This window comes from Canis lupus, chromosome 4 (assembly GCF_003254725.2).
Source record: "Canis lupus dingo isolate Sandy chromosome 4, ASM325472v2, whole genome shotgun sequence".
Lineage (NCBI taxonomy): Eukaryota > Metazoa > Chordata > Mammalia > Carnivora > Canidae > Canis > Canis lupus.
This window is the reverse complement of record NC_064246.1, coordinates 7,244,200-7,264,785: the sequence shown is the minus strand read 5'-3', so window position 1 is coordinate 7,264,785 and position 20,586 is coordinate 7,244,200. Positions and strand designations below refer to the sequence as shown.

Below are 20,586 nucleotides of genomic sequence, written 5' to 3'. Positions count from 1 at the left end.
GACCACACTGGCATGTTGTACCAAGTGGTTTGAACACACGAATGAATGAATGAATGAGGGATGGCAGGAAAGGGGGAGCAGGGTGGTAGGGTGTGGAGGTTTCTCCTTACCCAGGTGCCTGCTTCCTTCCAGCGTGTCCTCCCGTTCCCTGGCTCCTTCACACTCCAAAGGGCCTGTGCCCTGGTGCTCGAGCAGCAGAGGAGACTGGCACCTGCAAAGAGCACAGAGCTGAGTGGCCTGCTGACCAGGCACCCCCTGGCACATCCCGTGTGTGCTGCTCCTGAGCAGGCAATCCTGGGGAAACCCCTTATTGGAAGTCAGCTCCTGGCAAACTGGAGTGCCCCTGTCTGCTGGCCAGAGAAGCTTCAAGCACCTGGAATCGAGGACTCTTGTTTCACCACTGGCTTAACAGAGGCACCTGGATGACAGCCGTTTACAGACACAAAAGGGCTGCCAATGCCAGGAGGCTGGAGGACTGTCCAGGGTCAGAAAACCTGTCCCCAGTAAGCTAAGGAGGAGCTCACTGCTTTCGTTTTCATTTTTTTTCTTGTGCTGAGAATATATGGCACTGAAACTTCTTTAAATCAAAATTTTTAAGGAAAGTAATAAGACTGATTGGCTCCAGACTATATCTAGGTGGAGTCTGTTTTATGAAAACTCCAAATATGACAATATAATCTTACAAAAGAAATAAAGCCCAGGAAACCTCTTCATATTACAAAGCCATTTTTATTTGTAGAATTCAGTGACAGATCCTGGTTTGCAGAAAAAGCCAGAAATGGCTTTTCCATTGATTAAAACAAATCTTCTCTACTTTTCAAATGTGACTCAATTGAGAAACATTTCTTTAAGTTCTTTTTAAGGACTCCATCTATTGCCTAAAGGTAGGGAAGGCATGTAATAGGGAAGGCATGTAACTCTGATGGCAAATGTCTTCTTCTAAGCCTAGAACAGAAGGCAGTGGATTCCAGGGAGAGACATTTCCCTCTGACCCTGTGAGAGCAGTAGCAGAAAGCTGCTGCTCCCCCAGGGAGACCCTTCCCGTCTGACTTGGCCATTCATTCTCCTGTCTTCAGACTCCATTAAAAGCAATAAAGGCAAAAGATATTGCCAGGAGTACCATCCTGATCTGCTTCCTCTCCCGAGTTTCTCTGTCAATTTAGCATCTCTGTGTTCCCAGGTGTCCCTGGGCTCTACTTGACCTGCTCTCGGATGTCACACACACACTATGAGGGACAGTCCTCAGCCTGATGTGTGAGGCACCCTTCCGCTGTTCTCAAACAGGAGGCAGGAAAAGATGGCCAAATGCTAAACCTGCCTTCCCTGATTTGGGACTGTGTTGTGGAGAAGACGCACTTTCAACAGAGGCTGTGAACTGACTCCTCGACAGCAATTTAAGCGAGAATAAAAGTCCCAAAAGCTATTGCCTGTAGAGTCCCCAAATCCTTAATTTTCAGAGAAACTTTCCTTGTTAAAATGAAAAAACATTAAAATCCCACCTGGCATTTTTATATCCCCCAAATAGCCTTGTGTACAGCAGGCACACAGTAAATGCTTCCGTGCACAATACTGAACATGTCCCACCCAGGGGCCAGCAATGGGGCAAGACCAAGTAGTACCCGTCATATGTTGTTTGAGGTCTCCAGGGTCCGCTGCCGCCAGGCCCAGGGTCACTGGAGGATGACTGGTTGCTGGGTGAACTTCTGAAATGTTGACTAGAATTATTAACAGGGCACTGAGGTATCTGCAGAGCACCAACATCAGGATCTGGCTCCTTTTGTTTTACAAATAAACTCATTTTAGATGACAAAGAAAAGGAAGAAATACACATTGCAGTGTGAAACAGAATGAAATGTGGACAAATAAGCCAAGAACTGGTGATGCCAGAGACATCGGGTGGCTCATGGCTGGCAGTTTATTACAGGAAAGAGAGGTGGCAGGAATAAGCCTTCACTATCTGAAGATATAAAGCACAGTAATGATTCTAGTGAAATATGGAAGAATGGCAAGAGAACCCCCAAGAATACAGAATTACGAAAACATTACTACTACTTGTTCTATGAAACTTAATGCAAGGCACGTTCTGGTCCTGTATTTAAAACCTACACAGAGAGAGAACCCTACATTTGTCAAAACCATTTATTTTCACACATCTATTGGATGCAATCCTATTTATTTCAGACACACAAAAATAAGTAATACTCAAGAGAAGTCATTTGATAAAGACGTGCTTGCCAAGTTTCTATTTTGCTGCTAGAACCCTCCAGGTCCCCCTCCCCCCCACACCTAGAATTTACTAAACATTACTTTACCAAGGGAGGCTCTGCAGACCACTTCCCTTTCACCTGGGCTATCTATGTGTGCTCCTATGAATATGGGGAGTTTATAAACTCAGCAGATCTCTGAGTACAGAGAGCCAGAGCCAAGATAATTTAATGTCAAACTGAACACTTTTCCTGCATTCAACCTGGAAAGAATGAACTGGAAAAAGCAGAGAAAGGCCTCATGTTGTAATCTTACTAATTATCAGTAATACTTATATAGGCTTCCTACGTGCCAGGAATGGTTCTAAGCAGTTTGCAAATATTGACTGAGTCCATCTTCATAATGCCCTGAAGAGGTCTCTATCATTTTTATTTTTCAGATGAGGAAATCAGAGGTAGGAGAGGATGAGTAATAGCCGAGGTGAACATATACACATCAGGTAAGCAGCCTGGCTCAGCATCCTTGCTTCCAAAGCTCTATTAGACCAGAGCCTGGCAAACCACTTTGAGGAAACTCATGGCATCTCTATGGCCCATAAGTTATGAAACCAAACAAGTTTACCATTTTGTTCACTTAAAACTACCATAATGGGAATTATGCAACCAAAAATTCTCACCAGCTTCTAATGCCATAGATGCACTTTTAAAAAAGTGCATTCTCTCATTCAAAAAAATTTTTTTTTAATTTTTATTCATTTATGATAGTCACAGAGAGAGAGAGAGAGGCAGAGACACAGGCAGAGGGAGAAGCAGGCTCCATGCACTGGGAGCCCAACGTGGGACTTGATCTGGGTCACCAGGATCGCGCCCTGGGCCAAAGGCAGGCGCCCAACCGCTGCGCCACCCAGGGATCCCCTCTCATTCAAAAGTTAATTTTGGGGGCGCCTAAGTGTTGTTTCAGTCAGTTAAGCGTCTGACTCTTGGTTTAGGCTCAGGTTATGATCTCAGGGTCACGAGACTGAGCCCTGTGTCAGGTTCCCTGCTTGGCGGACACTCTGCTTAAGATTCTCTGCCTCTGCCCATCTCCCCACTCTCTCTCAAATAAATAAATACATCTTAAAAAATCAATTTTAGGGGTTCCCTGGGTGGCTCAGCGGTTTAGCGCCTGCCTTTGGCCCAGGGCATGATCCTGGAGTGCCGGGATCGAGTCCTGCGTTGGGCTCCATGCATGGAGCCTGCTTCTCCCTCTGCCTGTGTCTCTGCCTCTCTCTCTTTCTCTTTCTCTCTCTCTAGGTCTATCGTGAATAAATAAATAAAATCTTTAAAAAAATCAATTTTAAAATTATTTCAGTTTGCTTAAAATAAGAAAAAAAAAGGAAAGAAATGCTAATGATCTTGGACCTCTTAAAATATACACATTAGGATGATGGGATTTAGTCACTGATTTTGTAGTTTTCTTTATATTCAAAGCTGCTTGCACTTATCTAGAGGCTCATGAAGAATCCCATCTCGGATACCTTGCCCAAGATGGTTTAGGGAGGCAGGTCACCAGGAGAGGGAAAGCCGAGGCCCTGGTGGGTGAGTCTGGGGTAGGACCTGCAGGTTATCAGCAGCACCACCACTGGGCAGGGGTGGACAGATCCCTGTGGCCCTGCCTGCCAACTTGTTCAGAATAAGCTAACTCAGAAATAAGCCAAATAGAAAAGTCTGCTCCCCGCCCCCCTCAACACACACAACATCAAGTTCTAATCCGAGTCCTGGAGGAAAGACGCCAGCCTTACCTCGTGCCGTCGGGCAGCTTCCGGTCGAAGGAGGTGCTTCGAGGGATGGCAGCCTGGGCCTGCTGGAGCAGCTGCTGGCACTGCAGTCGGTCGGGCGTGCCGGGCACGGGGGAGGCCCGGGACAGGGGCTGCAGGGCCGGGGTGGGCACGCGGTGCCACGTGGTATTCCTCCGGAAGGGGGTTTTGTACTCGCACGGGGTGCCTTCACTGTCCAGTTTGTACTCCACCATGGGGATGCGACAGAGCTCTGAACACCCTCTGTTGGGCGGAGAAGAGCAGGTAAGTAGGGAGGCTCCATGCCAAGCCATCCGCGAGGCTGCTAGTGGCTTCCAGATGATGGAGCAGAGCCACCTGCCCTCAGGAACATCCCTGGGGTATGGGGGCTCTGTCTTACGGGAGGGCATATGGAGGCCCTGTCTATGATCCAGTATGAACCAGTAGCATCCAGCATCACGCTTGTGGCTCTGGTTATCTGACCGATATCGCCTTAGGCATTATGTGCATATATCCTGTCTTTCTAGGTTGTTTGCTTACTTCTTAGACCCGAAAACATCTTTAACCATTTGCATATGTGAATTCTTGCACACTGAAACGCGGGCAATAAACAAACTTTAACAGATTAAAAATGCCTCATATACAATCTGAACAGATTCAAAAGAAGTACAGTTACATTACGTAGGAATTAGTCACATGTCAGCTTTTCTAGTGAGTCTGAGAAAAGTGAAGAACAAAACTAATAAGCTGTCACAGTCAAGAGGAAACATGAGTGCCCATCCTGTCAAAGTGGGGTTCTTAGTTACCATAGTCACTCTCTTAAACTAGCATTATTACAGTCCCCCAGATGCTACCCGCTGGGGTGCCCTCTCACGTACTCAAGTGACCAGTCAGGAACGGAAGACCTGTTAGTCTCAAACTGTGGTTTATGCCAGACATTTCTCAAGTTTCTCATTAATTACACAGCACAAATAATATCAACTTGACCAGAGTTAGTCTGTGAAACTAACCTGTGCAGTATGGCAAGGACGCAGGAGACAAGGTTAAGTTTTAAATCTGAGCACCAGGGCAAATCACCTCAGTTTACCGTGTTGGTAAAGCCAGTGCCTTTCCCGGACATTCTAGAGTCAATATAGAAACTTGCTAATATTCTACATCCCACCCATCTCACCCTCTCCGAGACATCTACTAGAGGAAGATGTGGTTCTTTAAAAAGGAAACTTCAATTCTCAAGATGGTAGAGGAACATTTCAGCCTCTTATCAAAATCATTATATAAGAACGAAGAGAACAAGAAACAAACTTGACCATCTACCAAATTTGAGACAGCTGAAACTCTAAACCACAGCAATCACAGATGGAAGGCAAATGGAATAGTGCTGATGGTTCAGCAGAGGAAGGCAAAACCCAAGAGTGTGCAGAGGGAGACAAGGAGAAATGAGACCATTCCCTTGGCATGACCCTGAGCACGCCCAGGGACAGGAAGTTCCAGGCACTCAGTGCAGGAGATAAAAGTGAAAGAGAAGTCTTCAGAGGAAGGGGTGGTTTAGAAAAGAGAGAACCAAGAGAATTTTGAGCCTGGGCACCATTAGCACCACACAGCACCGGGTCCAGTCACATGCTAACCACTCCTGCCTCTAAAAGGCAAGAACAATGGTCCAGGGAACTCCACCTGAAGGATCCAAACTCCAGTCACAGAGGACAGCATGGCCAAAAACAAAAGGTTAAGCAGAAGTCTCACTGGAAAATGAGACCTAGAGTCATTTCTCCTTCCTTCAAACCTAGCTTCAGAATGATCACCCCACAAAGACAAACAGAATCTTCCTCTAGAGAAAAGACAATGAAATGGAATGAGATGTAAGCCATCCAATCACTCTGCAGTGAGGCTCACCAACCATTTCCTTACAGAAAAAGGAACTTTTGAAATTGAAAAACATGATAGCTAAAATTCAAACTAAAAAAGTCCAAAAAGACTAAGCTAAATTGACGAACTCTACTGTTATACAAGAATAAGCACATGGAAATTAAAGTTCAATCTAAGAAGTCTAAAGTCTACCTAACAGAAGTACCAGAAAGAAGAGAAAGGGAAAAACATGGGGACGAGATTAAGAAACAATACAGGAAAATCTCCAGAACTAAAAGATTCATAAAAACCAGAGTAAAGGGCAGCCTGGGTGGCTCAGCAGTTTGGCGCTGCCCTTGGCCCAGGGTGTGATCCTGGAGACCTGGGATCGGGTCCTGTGTCGGGTTCCCTGTGTGGAGCCTGCTTCTCCCTCTGCCTGTGTCTCTGACTCTCTGTCTCACTCATGAGTAAACTAAAAAAAAAAAAAAAAAAAAAAAAAAAAAAGAGTAAAAAGTCCACAGACTGCCCAATGCAACGAATGAAGAAAGGTCTACGTCAAAAGACACATACGTACATACGTAGCCATGGGAAGAAATGTTTGGAGGTGATGGGTACATTTATGGTGATTAGGGTGATGGTTTCATGGGCATGGGCATGGTTTCATGGGAGATAAGTATCTCCAAACTCACTAAGCTTTGTGCATTAGATGTGTGTACCTTTGTTATGTCACTCATACTTCAATAAGGTTTTTTTCAGACATCATGTGGAACTCGAACTCTTGGGTTACAGAAGAGATCCTGAGCTTCTCGCAGGACAGGAAGGTGGGGCTGGCCTCACAAAAAGGGCCAAGGCACAGAACAGCTTCATTTTTTCTCAACAACAATCCTGGATGAAGGTTGCCTCCTACCCGTCAACCCAACAGTACTTGGGATCTTGGGATGAAGAGACAGGTAGGACTAGAACAACAGCCTGCTTTCTGGCTTGGGAAACCAAACAGATAGTTGGTGCTACCCTCTGAGAACAGAAGTAGACTGAATAACCTGTCCAAAAAAGATACTCACGCCTGTTTTGGTAAACTTTTACTTTATCTTTTAACTCTCCTTTCCCCAAAGCAAAATTAATCTCTTACCTAGGTGAGTTTAAATTACCCTGAATTTCAGAAATGGGTTAGCTAAATGATTGGTCAAGTCTGATAAGCCCAAATTTATACTGGATCACATGGCTATTGTTGTTATTATTATTATTATTATTATTATTATTACAATTATTATTTTATAAAATGTCAAGGTTCTCCAACTTTCACTCATGGACTTGTACTGTTTCCAGGTGTTTTTCTCATTAACTAGATGACACATCTCCTGGGACTACTGATTCATCCATGACCAACAACCTAATTCAAAATCATGAAGGTGGGACAGGAGAGTAATATCAGAATATGGATAAAACCTACTCTTGTCTTCTACCCAACCTGGTGCTCTAAGGAAGTCACTGGATATTCAAATGAACCCCCAGGCTTTGGTCTCAAAGCTTGCAGTTGCCCGAAGAGTACAGGTTAGGGAATCCTCAAAGGAAGGAGACCTACCCAGGTTACAGGTCCTGGGGTTGTATTTGAATGGAAGGAACATGAAACCTTGAATCTTGTGGACCAAAGGGCAAAGGGTATTTCCAGTGCCTGTCTGGGCTCCAACTTTACTGGGCTAGGCTTAAAAGGAAGAAAAAGCAAAGACAAGACAGATGATGGAGGTGTGTGGAATATTTAATTCATGCTCGTAGACTGTAGCCTTTAATAAGACATTGTAATTTAGCTTAAATCTGTAAGGAAAAACATTATATAAATGCATAATCATGAGTAATATTTTAGAGAGTGATGACAAAAACGTGTGTGAATGCATGAGCTCGAGGGGAGACTCGGTGGAATTATTTTATTTTCAACCTCTTGCACAAAGTCATATGTAAATGATCTACTTAATAGTAAAAACTGGCATTCTCTGGCTCTAATAAAGATCAGCTTTTTTCAAAAGAATGGCTTTATGTGAAAATCAAAATTAATTTTGTTAGTATGTGACACTTCTATGGCAACTACTCTTATAAACTAGGTTTCTGCTTTGTTTACTTCTAGGACTCAATCATCGAATAAAAACCACTAATTTTAACATTCCAGCAAACCTAGTCAAATATAGTTCTGCTCTAAGAAATGTCTGGAAGGACACGTATAGAAAATTCAACCAACTTTTAGGGAAATAAGGAGTGGTCTAAAATAAGAATTGCCAATTAACCTACAGCAGAGGTCCTCCTGCTGCAGCGAGTCTGAGAAACTCATCCCCACCTGCACCTGTCTCTGCACACACTCCTCTTTGTCTCCATGGATAGCTACAGTGCAAGGACATCAGGTGAGAAATCTCCGCTCCTCGGGAGAGAGCATCAAGCCTGGTGCTGCCCTGAAGGAGCGCACGGTAAAGATTTCTGAACACTAGGTAGACCCACAGAAACTCAAAGTGACCAAATGCCAAAACACCTAGCACAAAAAGACATTCCCCCAAAGAGTGAGCTGCTAATGTTGGGTATAATTGAAAATTTTTAAAGAAAGCCTTTAGCTTCCTTGCATTAGTATACAAATTCAGACTTCACAGAAAAATGCTCTCAGCTTCCTTTTGACATACATCAAATCAAGTCCACAGACATGAACTGTGTGTCTCTAGCTTCTAGCACACTTTTCACAGTTTGCTTGCCCAAAGAAGACATTCAAAGACGTTAGAGAAGGCTGTGGGGACACTTCCATGTAAGCATATGGATTTCCTCTTTGCTTAATACCAAATGAATCTGTCACCTACTTATGCTTCTAATTAACATGCCAGGTAGAGATCAATATACACTCTGGTTCAGGGTTAAAAATACATATAATTCTTAACATGGCTTGTCTAGCCAATAATTTCTCCGGGTCTACTACTACTCTGTAGTATTAGAAGGAAGGCAAAACATTCTGTAGACCAAAGTGGTCATAAAAATGTGCTCACTGAACGTGCAATATTACAGAAACTATAAAACTGACAAGCAGGTCCATTTGTTGGCACCCTCAGAGCATCTTACATTTTACTGCTTTATTCTGCAAAACACTACTACTTGTCCCTCTGAACTTAGCCTGGTAGACTTTCTGGGATGGCTATTCCTGGACAAGGGACACTCGTTAACTTCGCTGTACCCTCACTGATCGTTGTTTTCCCTGCTTCAAGCTGCCTGAAGAGGTTTCCTACGAGCAGGGTTCTAGAGCAACACAGAGATGGTTCCTGCTCCAGGTCACCGTTACAGGCACCCGCCTACACTGCCAAGCACTGTACTTATGCATCATCCCTAACTAGAGAGACACTCTGCAAGGTCCCCAAGTGGGCATTTGCTCTCCCAAGACCAACTTCCTTAAAATGACACCACTGGTTTCCTGGAAGAACGCCCCGTTATCCGTCAATCATTTGAGCACTTGAAAGTAGAATCAATCACCACTGGCCAGGCTGAAGTTCTGAAGGATCACTGTTACCTTCGAGCCTGACCATCAGGGCCATCAAGGATGGCTCCACCCAGCCAGGCCATAGCAGTTTTCTCTACCCATCCCCAGCAGGGCAGCAGGGACCCTCCCCAGGAATCAAACTGTTCTGCATTAAAGAGACAGTTTGGGCTCTTGGCTCAAAACCCAGAGCTGTCAACGTGTAGCTTAGAAACAGCACACTCTCTTTAGATCCATGTTAAATCATAGGAAGTGTATAAGCTTTCCAAAGTGTTGGCTTCACAAGAAATAAGTCAGTTACAAATAGATACTACTATTTTTTTCCATTGATAAAACAGAAGAAGCTAATATTAAATAAAGACTGAGAGGTGCCTAAATGTTCACGAAAGTTCTTTCCAGATAATATGTAGATTTCTAGAACTATGGAATAGTAAAGCTCATTTAACAATCAGAATTGCAGAAAATTTTAGAGCTGTAAGATTCCCTTTATGTGCCTTCACTTATAGAACAATTCATCATTATCCTGTTCCTTTTTCTTTCCATCTTACATAAAAGTAGACACATGAGTTTAAGCCACTTCAAAACTAAGAAGGGGGAAGATTTCTAACGGATGCAAATAGGGAAAATGCTTTTGAAGGATGGCAAAATGAAACCAAAAACCTAGAAGACTGAGAAGACTGAAAGAAACAAGTTATATTTTACAAAAAAAAAAAAAAAAAAGAATAAGAAAGAAAGAAACAAGAAAAAGGCAGTTAGATAAGTTCACTCCTGGACCTGTAAGCCGTGGACCGTGCAGCAAGGGCTTAATCACATAATTGTGACTTGCATTTACTGTACTCTGAAACTGCCTATTGGTTTTACTTTTCTTGGCTGCATCACAGAGAACCTTTAACTGAACCCAATAATCTAACATAAAGCCTTACAACATACTGCAATGCTTATTCTTGACTTCCAATCCCCCGCTCACCTTGTGTGGCACTTCCCAGTTTTCCAGACACATCATAGCATTTCAGTTTCACAAAAATGTCTGAAGTAATACAAAGGAAATCTCCCACTTTCAGAAGAAGGCTCAGACAGGTTGGAAAACCCACACAGCCAATCAGGGACAGGTTCACACCAGAACCCGGACTCCTAGCTCAGCACTCATTCCAAAACACTTCACCATCCCATCAGAAAACTGTCAGAACAGTAATGTGGCCCACATCATGTCACAGTTTCCAGGAGGAGCTAAGAGAATCTTTGGGAACAAAGGCAGATAGATCCCCTCAAATGAACTACCTGCTTCTTTTATATTATGCACTTTGTAAAAGAACCTTTTTATAGCCCTAGGGATTGAAGTAATCACTGATATTTTAATCATTTTAATGTCTGTTATGCTAATAGCCTGCTAATAGCTAAAAGACTCTTTCCAAATCATCCAACAAGGTGACAGGGGTAATTGATGCTCATTCACTTAAATCACAAACTCTTTCTTTCTGTTGCATAGAAAAAATCAAAAGCTTCCAATGGGGAGATAACCACACAGAATAACTTACTGTAAAGGTTAGGGCAGTGTCATATATGAAATAGGTACTACATGAAACATTAATGCACTCTTCTACGTATTTCCTTAATTTATACAGAAATAGACATCTAGGCAATACATAGAAAAAGACCTATCTAGACCATAAACCTACTTGACCAAGCCCTTTGAATAAAGGTCAAATTGAAAGGGTGTGTGTCCTACTAAATGGGAAGTAAGGCTATATGGAATTGAATAATTCATCAGCTTGCACCCCTCTCCTTCCTCACCAGACACGGGCAACTGAATCTTCACCTACTGTGTACTCAGTACATCATTCAACTTAAAACAAGGGCTCAGAAAGTTCTTCAGGAAGCCAACATCCTTCCTTTTTTTTTTTTTCCTTAGGAAGCTTGAGACCAGGAACAATGTTTTATTGCAGTACATCCTTCAAAGTCAAACACAGAAGATTCTCAATAGCTATGTGATGCCTGATTTTTGAGGAATGTATTTCCATGAAAAAGAAGACCCACTGGCTGTCCATTATTCTTACGCAGTGTCCTTGTCCTTTGTCATGCTTGCACCTATTTGTCACCTTCTGTGCTCCTGTTACAATGTCACTGGCATCACAACATTTCAAACTGCTAAAAAAACAAAACAAAACAAAACAAAAACACAGGCGCACCAAAAGTGTCAATTATTGACTGGAGAGGGTGAAGCATTTTCTGTACTGAGCTACTAAGTATCAAGTAATAAATTATTGCTATAGTTTGAGAAATACACTTTTGTTGGGAAGACCTCTATTTTAGAATGCCAAGTAGGAAAAAAAAAAAAAAAAGACTTCAAGGAAATAAGGATGACATCTTTCCTCGTCATTCCCACCACTTCAGTATCTAGCACAGTTTGTGGCACAAACCAGCTAAGGGTGAAAGAAAAGATGGAATGAGTAAACACAAGGCCACCACCTTTTTGTTACTTCTGTAATGCAAAGCTCTTACTTCAAGGGGGGAGAGAAAAATACGAACTTTAAGTTGGAGGGATGGGGCAGAGGATGCAGAATCTCTCAGTTTACACTGAAAATTCATTCCTGGAGGGCACCCATAAGACAATACTAAATGTGGAGCAGCTGGGTGGCTCAGTGGTTGAGCATCTGCCTTGGGCTCAGGCTGTGATCCCAGGGTCCTGGGATCCAGCCCCATGTCAGGCTCCCTGCTCAGCGGGGAGTCTGCTTCTCCCTTTCCCTCTCCTCTGTCCCTCCCCACTGCTTATGCTCTTTCTCACTATCTTTCTCACTCAAATAAATAAGTAAAATCTTAAAAAAAAGTACCAAACGTAACTGATTTTTCTTATCCACACAAATAAGTTGGAATTCTATTCTAAAAACCACAAAGGTCCAGATCTCAACTCACCATCTACACTATATATTTTTATCTCTATCTCCCCAAACTGCTAACATGAAAAAAACTGAGTTTTCCTTCTTATTTCTATTTCTACATCTTCTTGTGGGTACTTCAGGGAGTGGAATGGTCTGGCAACCAGCAGCACAGCAGAAAAATGTAAAGCTTCCATTTATAGAATGAGCTTAAATTAAAATAAATTTATAAAATGAGCATAAAGCTTCAGAAGAATGATGAGAGAATAACAATTTAGGTTCAAGACGACATGAGACAATTTCCACTGTTTCACATTATATAGAAAAATATGCCTGGGATGGTATGTCAACAAAGTATGAAAAATCACCCCAAACAGAAGCGCCACAGCAAGGAATTTCATTTCCACGTTTATTGGACATATTTACTGCATCACTCACATTGTATAACAACTCATGCATAATTCTGATGAGTTGTTATTGCCTTTATATCGGGCTTTTAAATTGATGTGCTTGCCTTAAAATGACAGTGATAGAGTGTCAGTCACCTTTGAAGGCTAGGAGCTGGGGCAATGTGATCCCTTGCAAAACCAAGTTAGAGCTTAATGAAGCATCTTCAGCCAAGTCTTCTTCATCTCTGCCACAGAGATGTCTGCTTGGGAAATAACCCTCCTCTCTTTAAAACCTCATTTTCATTTGAAGAGTGCTATTCCCCAACTGCTTCTTGCCACTCATTCCCCGTCTATGTGAATTTGCTCCCGGTCTAACCCCAGCACGACATCAGTTAATAAGCATTCCCGAAGGGATCCTCCTCACTCAGTATACTCTGGATCTCCACAAGGGAAAGGGAAAACGGATCTGCCTTCCTTTCAAGCTGAGGGACAGCCGAATTACCATCACCTCGAGGCTGGAGAACAGGACTTCAAAATGTTGGGGGAAGCTTTTGATAAATACTTTCCCAACTAAAGACTTCATTTAATCCAGCAGCTTCTGAGTCATGAGCAACCACCTCCTGACCTGTGAACAATCAGAATTAAGTCTATTAGCGGACAGGCCTATCCTACTGCTGATGGCAACAGACAGTCTGGAGGCGAGTCATTCCCCACTAAGGTCCTGCTGGAGAAAATCCAGCTGATCAATGGCAAAAATGAATCGGAGCATTTTTCACTCTATCATTCGTGATGCTGACAAAGACTGAAGTATCTTTGCCATTCATTGATTTGTCTGTTTTTGTAGTCCTATGGGTCTTACATTAGAAATCAACACACACGTGCGCACAAACACATCCACGTGCACACACGCACACACATAGACGCGTGCGCCCACAGGCACACACACATGCATCTAAATTAACGTCTTCTTTTTTCTGCCCCTCCCTGACAAGCACTCTGAACAGTGTGTGAAAAAGATGGCAGTAATTATCCATGCCACAAATCACACATGTAGCTTTAGTTTGTGGAAGATCCTTGTATATTTTGCTAAGGAGAAATGGCACTAAGCGATGTTTCACTTACAAGTTTTGTACTTTAATTTTTTAAATGAGCGAAGGGGCTATCCATTTCCCCTATAATGCCCCCCTGCCCACCCATCCCAAAACTGTTCCTTAAAAAAATCTAATAACATAGAGGCTAAACTTGCTGGAGCACAGATGAAATTTAAAATGACGTTCATCCTTGTTTTGCGGTCTGAAGCAAAGGGCTGTTACTCCAAGGATCACTTCTTGTTACGCGAAGCCACCAGACGTGGCAAGTACTTTGATCAGGGAGCCCAGGCAGTTACAGGCAGAACACGAATCCCAAACTAACAAAAATATGGACTTAAAAACTGAGATTCAAATTCCCACAAAATTGGAAGACTGGATGGAAAGAATCTGAAATAACAAACACGAGGCTTTAAACCTTCGTGACTTGCAGAAATGGGGGCGAGGGGCAGGCGGGGTGTCACTACCAGGCAAACAGCTCATTCTGACCCTGACTAAGGTAAAAATACATGAGACAGTGATTCCAGATCAATCAGGAGAGAAGTCTGTATCTTCAGGAAATGACATTAATGAGACTCTGAGGAAACAAAGACAAAATCTGTAAATACCTTGAATAGCTTTAATAAAAACATTTGCATTTAAAACAAAGAATTCATTATGTGCAGACCAAGGCAGAAAACATGTCCTTGGATAGAAAAGTAACAGCCATTTTTATTTTTGTACTTTTTAATTATTATTTTTTTTAAGATTTTATTTATTCATGAGACACACACACACACACACACACACACAGAAGCAGAGACACAGGCAGAGGGAGAAGCAGGCTCCATGCAGGGAGCCTGACGTGGGACTCGATCCCGGGTCTCCAGGATCACACCCCGGGGCTGAAGGCAGGCGCTAAACTGCTGTACCACCGGGGCTGCCCCAGCCGGAACTTTTAAATGGTAGTGTTTGTTTGTTTGAGCTGAGAAATAATTCAGTACTTCTCAGGAAATTATATTCTTCTAAATCATACGTTCTAAATACCAAACATAATAACTTCAACATCTTCATTAACCAGAGCTCTTGAAAAGTTTAAAAAAAATTCTACTGAGCAGCAGGAGGTCAGAATTATAAATAGATAAGAAATGTCATTTTTTAAAAATATATTTTATTTGTCAGAGAGAAAGAGAGAGGGATCAAGAAAGAGATCGAGAGAGCGAGCACACAAGTAGGGGAAGCAGCAGGCAAAGAGAGAAGCAGGATTCCTGCTGAGCAAGGATTCTGATGCAGGACTTGTTACCAGGACCCCAAGACCATGACCTGAGCTGAAGGCAGATGCTTAACCGACTGAGCTACCCAGGTTTCCCAAGAAATGTCATTTTTTAACTCAAAAGGTGAATATGGCAACTTTTTCTGTCTAACTCTATAGCAGTAATCAACCTCTAAGACAGATACTTACCAGATTTATAAATCTGTATTTCCATCAAAGGAAGAAAGAACTTTATATGGAAAAATTTCTGGCAACTGGCTTAAATTTTATTTTAAAACACTTCACTTACACAATATTGTAGCTTCAAAGGTCTAAAGACTTGCCTTTTATTATTTCCAAGTCTCATTTTTTAATAAAATAGTTTGTCTTTGATTTCTTTGCACTCATACTACTATGTGTGATTCAGGGGATTCTCAGAAAGCAAACAGACTGAACAGGACAGAACCTGGCAAGGCAACAAGAAGCATCCTGGATATTTCCCGTGACATACACCTGCTACTCTCAAGAAGAATTTCAGCTCATTAGAACTTTATTTTATAAAACTACTGGGTAGATATAGGAAACAAACCCACAGAAAGTCAGGCAGGTAACAAGTGGTAAGAAGTTTATTTTATTTTATTTTATTTTATTTTTATTTTTATTTTTTTTAAGTGGTAAGAAATTCAACAGAAACAGACTTTTGCAAAGTCTGCATGCTAACCAGGAAGGAAGGTATACAGTATGTCTCTGGTCTGTGTTCTAAAAAAGGCCATGGTTTAAGGCTGATCTAGCCAAAAAATGGTAGCCACTAGCCACAGGTGGCCATGTAAATCAACTGAAATGAAAAATTCGCTTTCTTAGTAGCACTAGCTCAAGTGTGTGATAAGTGCATGTGGCTAGTGGCCATTCTTTCAGAGAGTGCAGATATGGAACATGATCATCGCAGAAGCTGCAGTTGGACAGCGCTGGTTCACAGAATGAAGTAAGGACACAAAGTACAAAGAATGATCTCAGTTACCATGGAAGTACATCTAGAAAGTGGGCAGTCATCTTGCTATCTTGGAATAATAAGAATTTCTTTTAGAGCATGAAAAAACTCACACAAATATCCTAAATTTTTAAAATTTTTTTAGTAACTAAAATGTGTGCAGTTCTGATCATGCTATGTGCTTTATATGTATCATTCTTACTTAATCTTTATAAAAGTAGTCTGAGGGGACTTGATGGGATGATCACTGGGTGTTATACTGTATGTTGGCAAATCGAACTTCAACAAATAAAAAGGAAAAAATAAATAAAAAAAATAAAAGAAGTCTGAGATAGGCAATATTTTAATTCACATCTCACGGAGAGACAGTAAGGCTTAGAGAGAGCATGGGCATGACCCAAAATCACACAGCTAAGGCCTGGATTCCAAGCATGCCTATCTCTCAAAAGCCAGAGCCTGGAAGGAGGCCTGTAGGAACTCCTTTTGAGCTAGGGAGAGAATGCACACTGGCTTCTACTACCAGACACTCTACAGCATAACAGAGGGCCACAGCCAGATGGATGGCTTATTCTTAATTGGCTTTTGTTCCCCTTTGGCCTAAGATCTTGATGTTGAGCACGATTATTTTCTATTAACAGTGGAACACTACTGGGGCACCTGGGTGGCTTCATGGGTTAAGCCTTCACTTCAGATCATGATCCCAGGGTCCTGGTATGGAGCCCTGCATCATGCTCCCTGCTCAGCATGGAGTCTTCTTGTCTCTCTCTTTCTACCTCTCTCCTCTCCTCTCTCTCTCTCAAAAAAAAAAAAAAAAAAAAAAAAGGAAAATATCTCCCACTAATTCCATTCTCTTCCTACTTTTCACCCATCTACCTCTGAGTTTCTTTGCATAGGTTTCTCGTGATGGCTTACAAGAATGTCCTAAACCAGTTCAACTAGAATGGAGAAGTCATTTCACAGAGTGTATCTCATGGTCCACCACTCCTTCTGACATACAGTACTGATCTCTTACGTATCCTGTTAATAATCATTGAGCTTGCGTTATAGAAAGGAACTCTAGCAGTGCAGAGTATTTAACTTGCTAAGGGTGGAGCCATGATAAAGAATATTTCCTCTTAGGGATCCCTGGGTGGCTCAGCGGTTAAGCGCCTGCCTTCAGCTCAGGGCGTGATCCTGGAGTCCCGGGATCGAGTCCCACATCGGACTCCCTGCATGGAGCCTGCTTCTCCCTCTGCCTATGTCTCTGCCCCTCTCTCTGTGTCTCTCATGAATAAATAAATAAAATCTTAAAAAATAAAAAGAATATTTCCTCTTAGACATGAATCTCAGCAGTCCAGGTGAACCAAGCAGAGTGCTCTTGCTCCTTAGTTTGGAAGATCTCAGCTTTTACATGGTCAATGTCCCTAGAAATTGCTTAGAAAATTGTAACTGATCATTTATTATACACTAATAACTTTTTTAAAGCTTTCTTTAAATCGCTCTAATGGTTGATGTCCAAATGACTTTGGCTAAAGATGCATCTGACAGCATCTTCTGCGGATCCTGTGGGAGCAGCCAGGACAGCACTTGCTACAGAGGCCAAGAAGGGGGCGAGCCCTGCACAGGGCCTCCCATGACTTACCTCCGGGGTGAGCCATCATCGTGGGGCTGGATAATGACCACCTTCACAGTCACGGAAGTTCGGAGCAGGTCAATCATCTGCTCATGGGTCAGGGTGGCCACAGCCACTTTGCAGATCTCCACGAGGCGGCTCCCTTGGCGGAGGCCAGCCTTCCAGGCAAAGCCAAAAGGTTCCACGTCCGCAACAATGCCTTCAAAATTGACGTGGAACCCAAGCTGGCCCAGCCCGTTCCTCCTCAGGGTCATTTCCACGGTCTCGCAGCCTCTCGTTACTATCTGAAGGGGAAGGAGATCATGAGACACCGCAGTGGAGCACCTCCCCTATCACCCCCTCACTACCCCCCACCGTCATCCCAAGGTAGAGATGCACACACAGGCCTCCCAGCCCTGTCCTCCAACAGTCCAGGTGACATGCCAAGGACATCACAATACCAAGTTCACCATAATTAACTGTGGCATCGGACGCAAAGAGAACAGCAAAAGTATAAACAGTGGCTTTACCTTCAAAGGCAAATATACTACTGATACAGATGTTCTGCTTTTTCTTAGAAGCCATTGACCCCAGAGGTCATGAGCTTCAGACAGGTTCTGATAACTCCTTCCTCCCCTTCCCTATGTCAGCTGACTTGGGTCTTTTTTTTTTTTTTTTTTTTGACTTGGGTCTTAAGCATATAAACCCCATGGTTCCAGACGGACTGCAGAAAACACAGACTCTTTCGAAACCATGACAAGTTTCACCCATTAAACATTAAAAGCTATTAAACAATTTCATCCAACTTAAAAAATGGCCAACACCCCTTCCAAGCTAACACTCAGAGGGCCGCTCCCAGGAGGCCATAGCAGAAGTCAGAATGTTAGAAGTGCAAGTGCTCTCTGGGGATATCCTGGTCTGTACTCCGGGAAGCTGTCTCCTGTGGGTGGACTGCCTCTACTTGCCTGGCGGGGGTGGGGGCGGGGGGGTGGGGTGGTTTAATTCAAATGTGGGCAGGCCTCCCAGGCTCCCTGGCATCTGCCGACAAGGGCAGTGTGCAGGATGGCACTCTTGCAGGCAGCAGAGACCTTCTGCACCTGTGGGGCCACCTCTTCTTCACCTCTGGGATCCATCCTTTGGGGGCCAAGGGGAACCCCAAACACAAGCAGCTTCAGTGCTCTGACCCTCCCCCAAGAGCGTGCGTCTACAGCTGTATCACAAAAAGGAACATGGAAGAAAGGTCTGTGTCCCTCGCAGTGCACTAAAGCACTGATAATTAGTTAATGCCACCCTCAAAAGTGCTTACTGAGAGTAACTTACATGCACAGAAAGAAAAAACACGGGCTCATGAAATGTCATTTGATGACTAAGGCATTACTTATTTATGGGAAATTTAAAGTCAGGAAGTATCATACCCATAATCCCCTAAAGCACAGAGCTAATGTATAAAGTTGCAGTTTAATAAATGCTGCATTTCCATGAAACACGCTTGGAATACACAGATTCCTATTTAATAAGAATTACAAGTGTAAGTACAGCTGTAGGACTGGGCTGGGCTCAGTGTATGTCCACTGTCTGTTTCCATGGTTACCCACAGGGGCACACATGTGGCCTATCCCATCAATGTCCCATAGACACACAGGACAGCTGGCAGCTCAGGAAAAATGGGGCATGGTATTATTGGTGTTAGTGTTGAAGTTTTCAAAGATTGAGGCTTGCAAAGTTATGAACTGAACTAACTGGAAATTGTTGGAAAAATACTTTTGTAATATGTACAACCTGAATAGAATTTTCCTTTTTTTTCAATTTTGTTTCAACTATATTCTCCTACCAAAAGTCTGCATATGTATGACGTATGCCTTGCCTTCTTTCCAATATTAATGCAATTTTCAGTTGAAATTTAACATCTATGTATCAGACTAAAGAGTGAACAATCCTTTCCTAAGACCTATGTCTCTCTCCTGCTTATTTCTTCCAAATACCTGCTACCTGCCCTACTTTTGTTTTTTGCTATCTCTTTATCCCTTCTGTTCCTTGCTTCTTAACATTTTCAAAGGGTAAAGGATCAGTTATTTGGAGTTCCTTACATACTCACATGGACTCAATAATCATAGGAGAATGGTGGCTTCTTATCCATGTACCTACCCAGGGCTGGCCACATAATTGGTGGGGCCCAGTGCAAAATAAAAATGCAGGGCCCCTGGGCAAAGACTAGAATTTCAAGATGGTGACAGCAGAGCACTTAACCAAGCAGGGGCTCTTCTGAGAGTAGGTCCCTGAGAATGGGTCACAGATTGCACACGAATATCCCTTTAGGGGTAAGCTCTCATTCCTCCTGGGTCTCTACCTACATAATAGACACCTTTAATTTCAGTTTCCACCACTATTAAATGCACACTGAATCTACCGCCTGCCGACTAGCACTCATTCCCCCAAATCTGCACTATGAATGCAGCATCCTCTTTCTTTGCATTTCTGTTGCTACTACCCTGTACCAATCTTATGTTCTAATCCTTCAAAACTGTCTGTGGGTTGGTTTGTGTCCAAAATCTCCTGCTGCAAGTCATCTTAGACACACAATACATTTCCTCTAACATAATCCAGACATTAGGCAACTCCATCACATTAGCCATACCACTGCTTTTCTAGGAAAATGGTAGAACGGGATCTCCAAGACAGTGAATGGGTAAGGACCTATGAAATGTGCATTTTAGTGATTGGTGAAGTGGTGTTTATTTGTGTTGTATTTTCAGGAGCACAGATTGTAATGACTAAGTGGATTTCCTAAAAAGAAGTATTTATGACATTATCAAAAGCATAGTGCGTCCTGAAACTCACAAAGATAACTCAATTCTCCAGACACATAAACTAATCACATACTTAATCATCCCCAAATCACATCTATGTTTATGCACATACACTCAATAATACTATTGAACACACTGAGGTCTGTTCCTGTAAATAGTGTCTACAAATAATTACATTATTTCTCCAAGGCTAGCAGATACTGACTTGATTGTATTGTCTCTAATACGTGGTCTCAAATAACAAAGGGGAGATTTATATTTAGTGGGAGGAAATGGGACAGGGAATAGGTATAAGTTCTTTT

At 42.7% G+C, this 20,586-nt stretch overlaps 1 protein-coding gene across 9 annotated transcripts in view; it reads right to left on the bottom strand.

Moving 5' to 3' along the window:
• The window catches only part of SIPA1L2 (signal induced proliferation associated 1 like 2), a 213,455-nt gene that overhangs the window by 41,313 nt on the left and 151,556 nt on the right, over window positions 1-20,586 (bottom strand). For 7 of the 9 annotated variants that reach the window (XM_049108922.1, XM_025448672.3, XM_025448673.3 and 4 more), the window contains 4 exons: window positions 17,508-17,782; window positions 3,986-4,243; window positions 1,620-1,715; window positions 111-211 (listed from right to left, as the gene is read on the bottom strand). In XM_049108922.1, coding sequence (XP_048964879.1) covers window positions 111-211; window positions 1,620-1,715; window positions 3,986-4,243; window positions 17,508-17,782 — 730 coding nt within the window. The remainder of the gene's footprint in view (window positions 1-110; window positions 212-1,619; window positions 1,716-3,985; window positions 4,244-17,507; window positions 17,783-20,586) is intronic. The other 2 variants (XM_025448675.3, XM_035715159.2) reach the window with 1 other exon arrangement.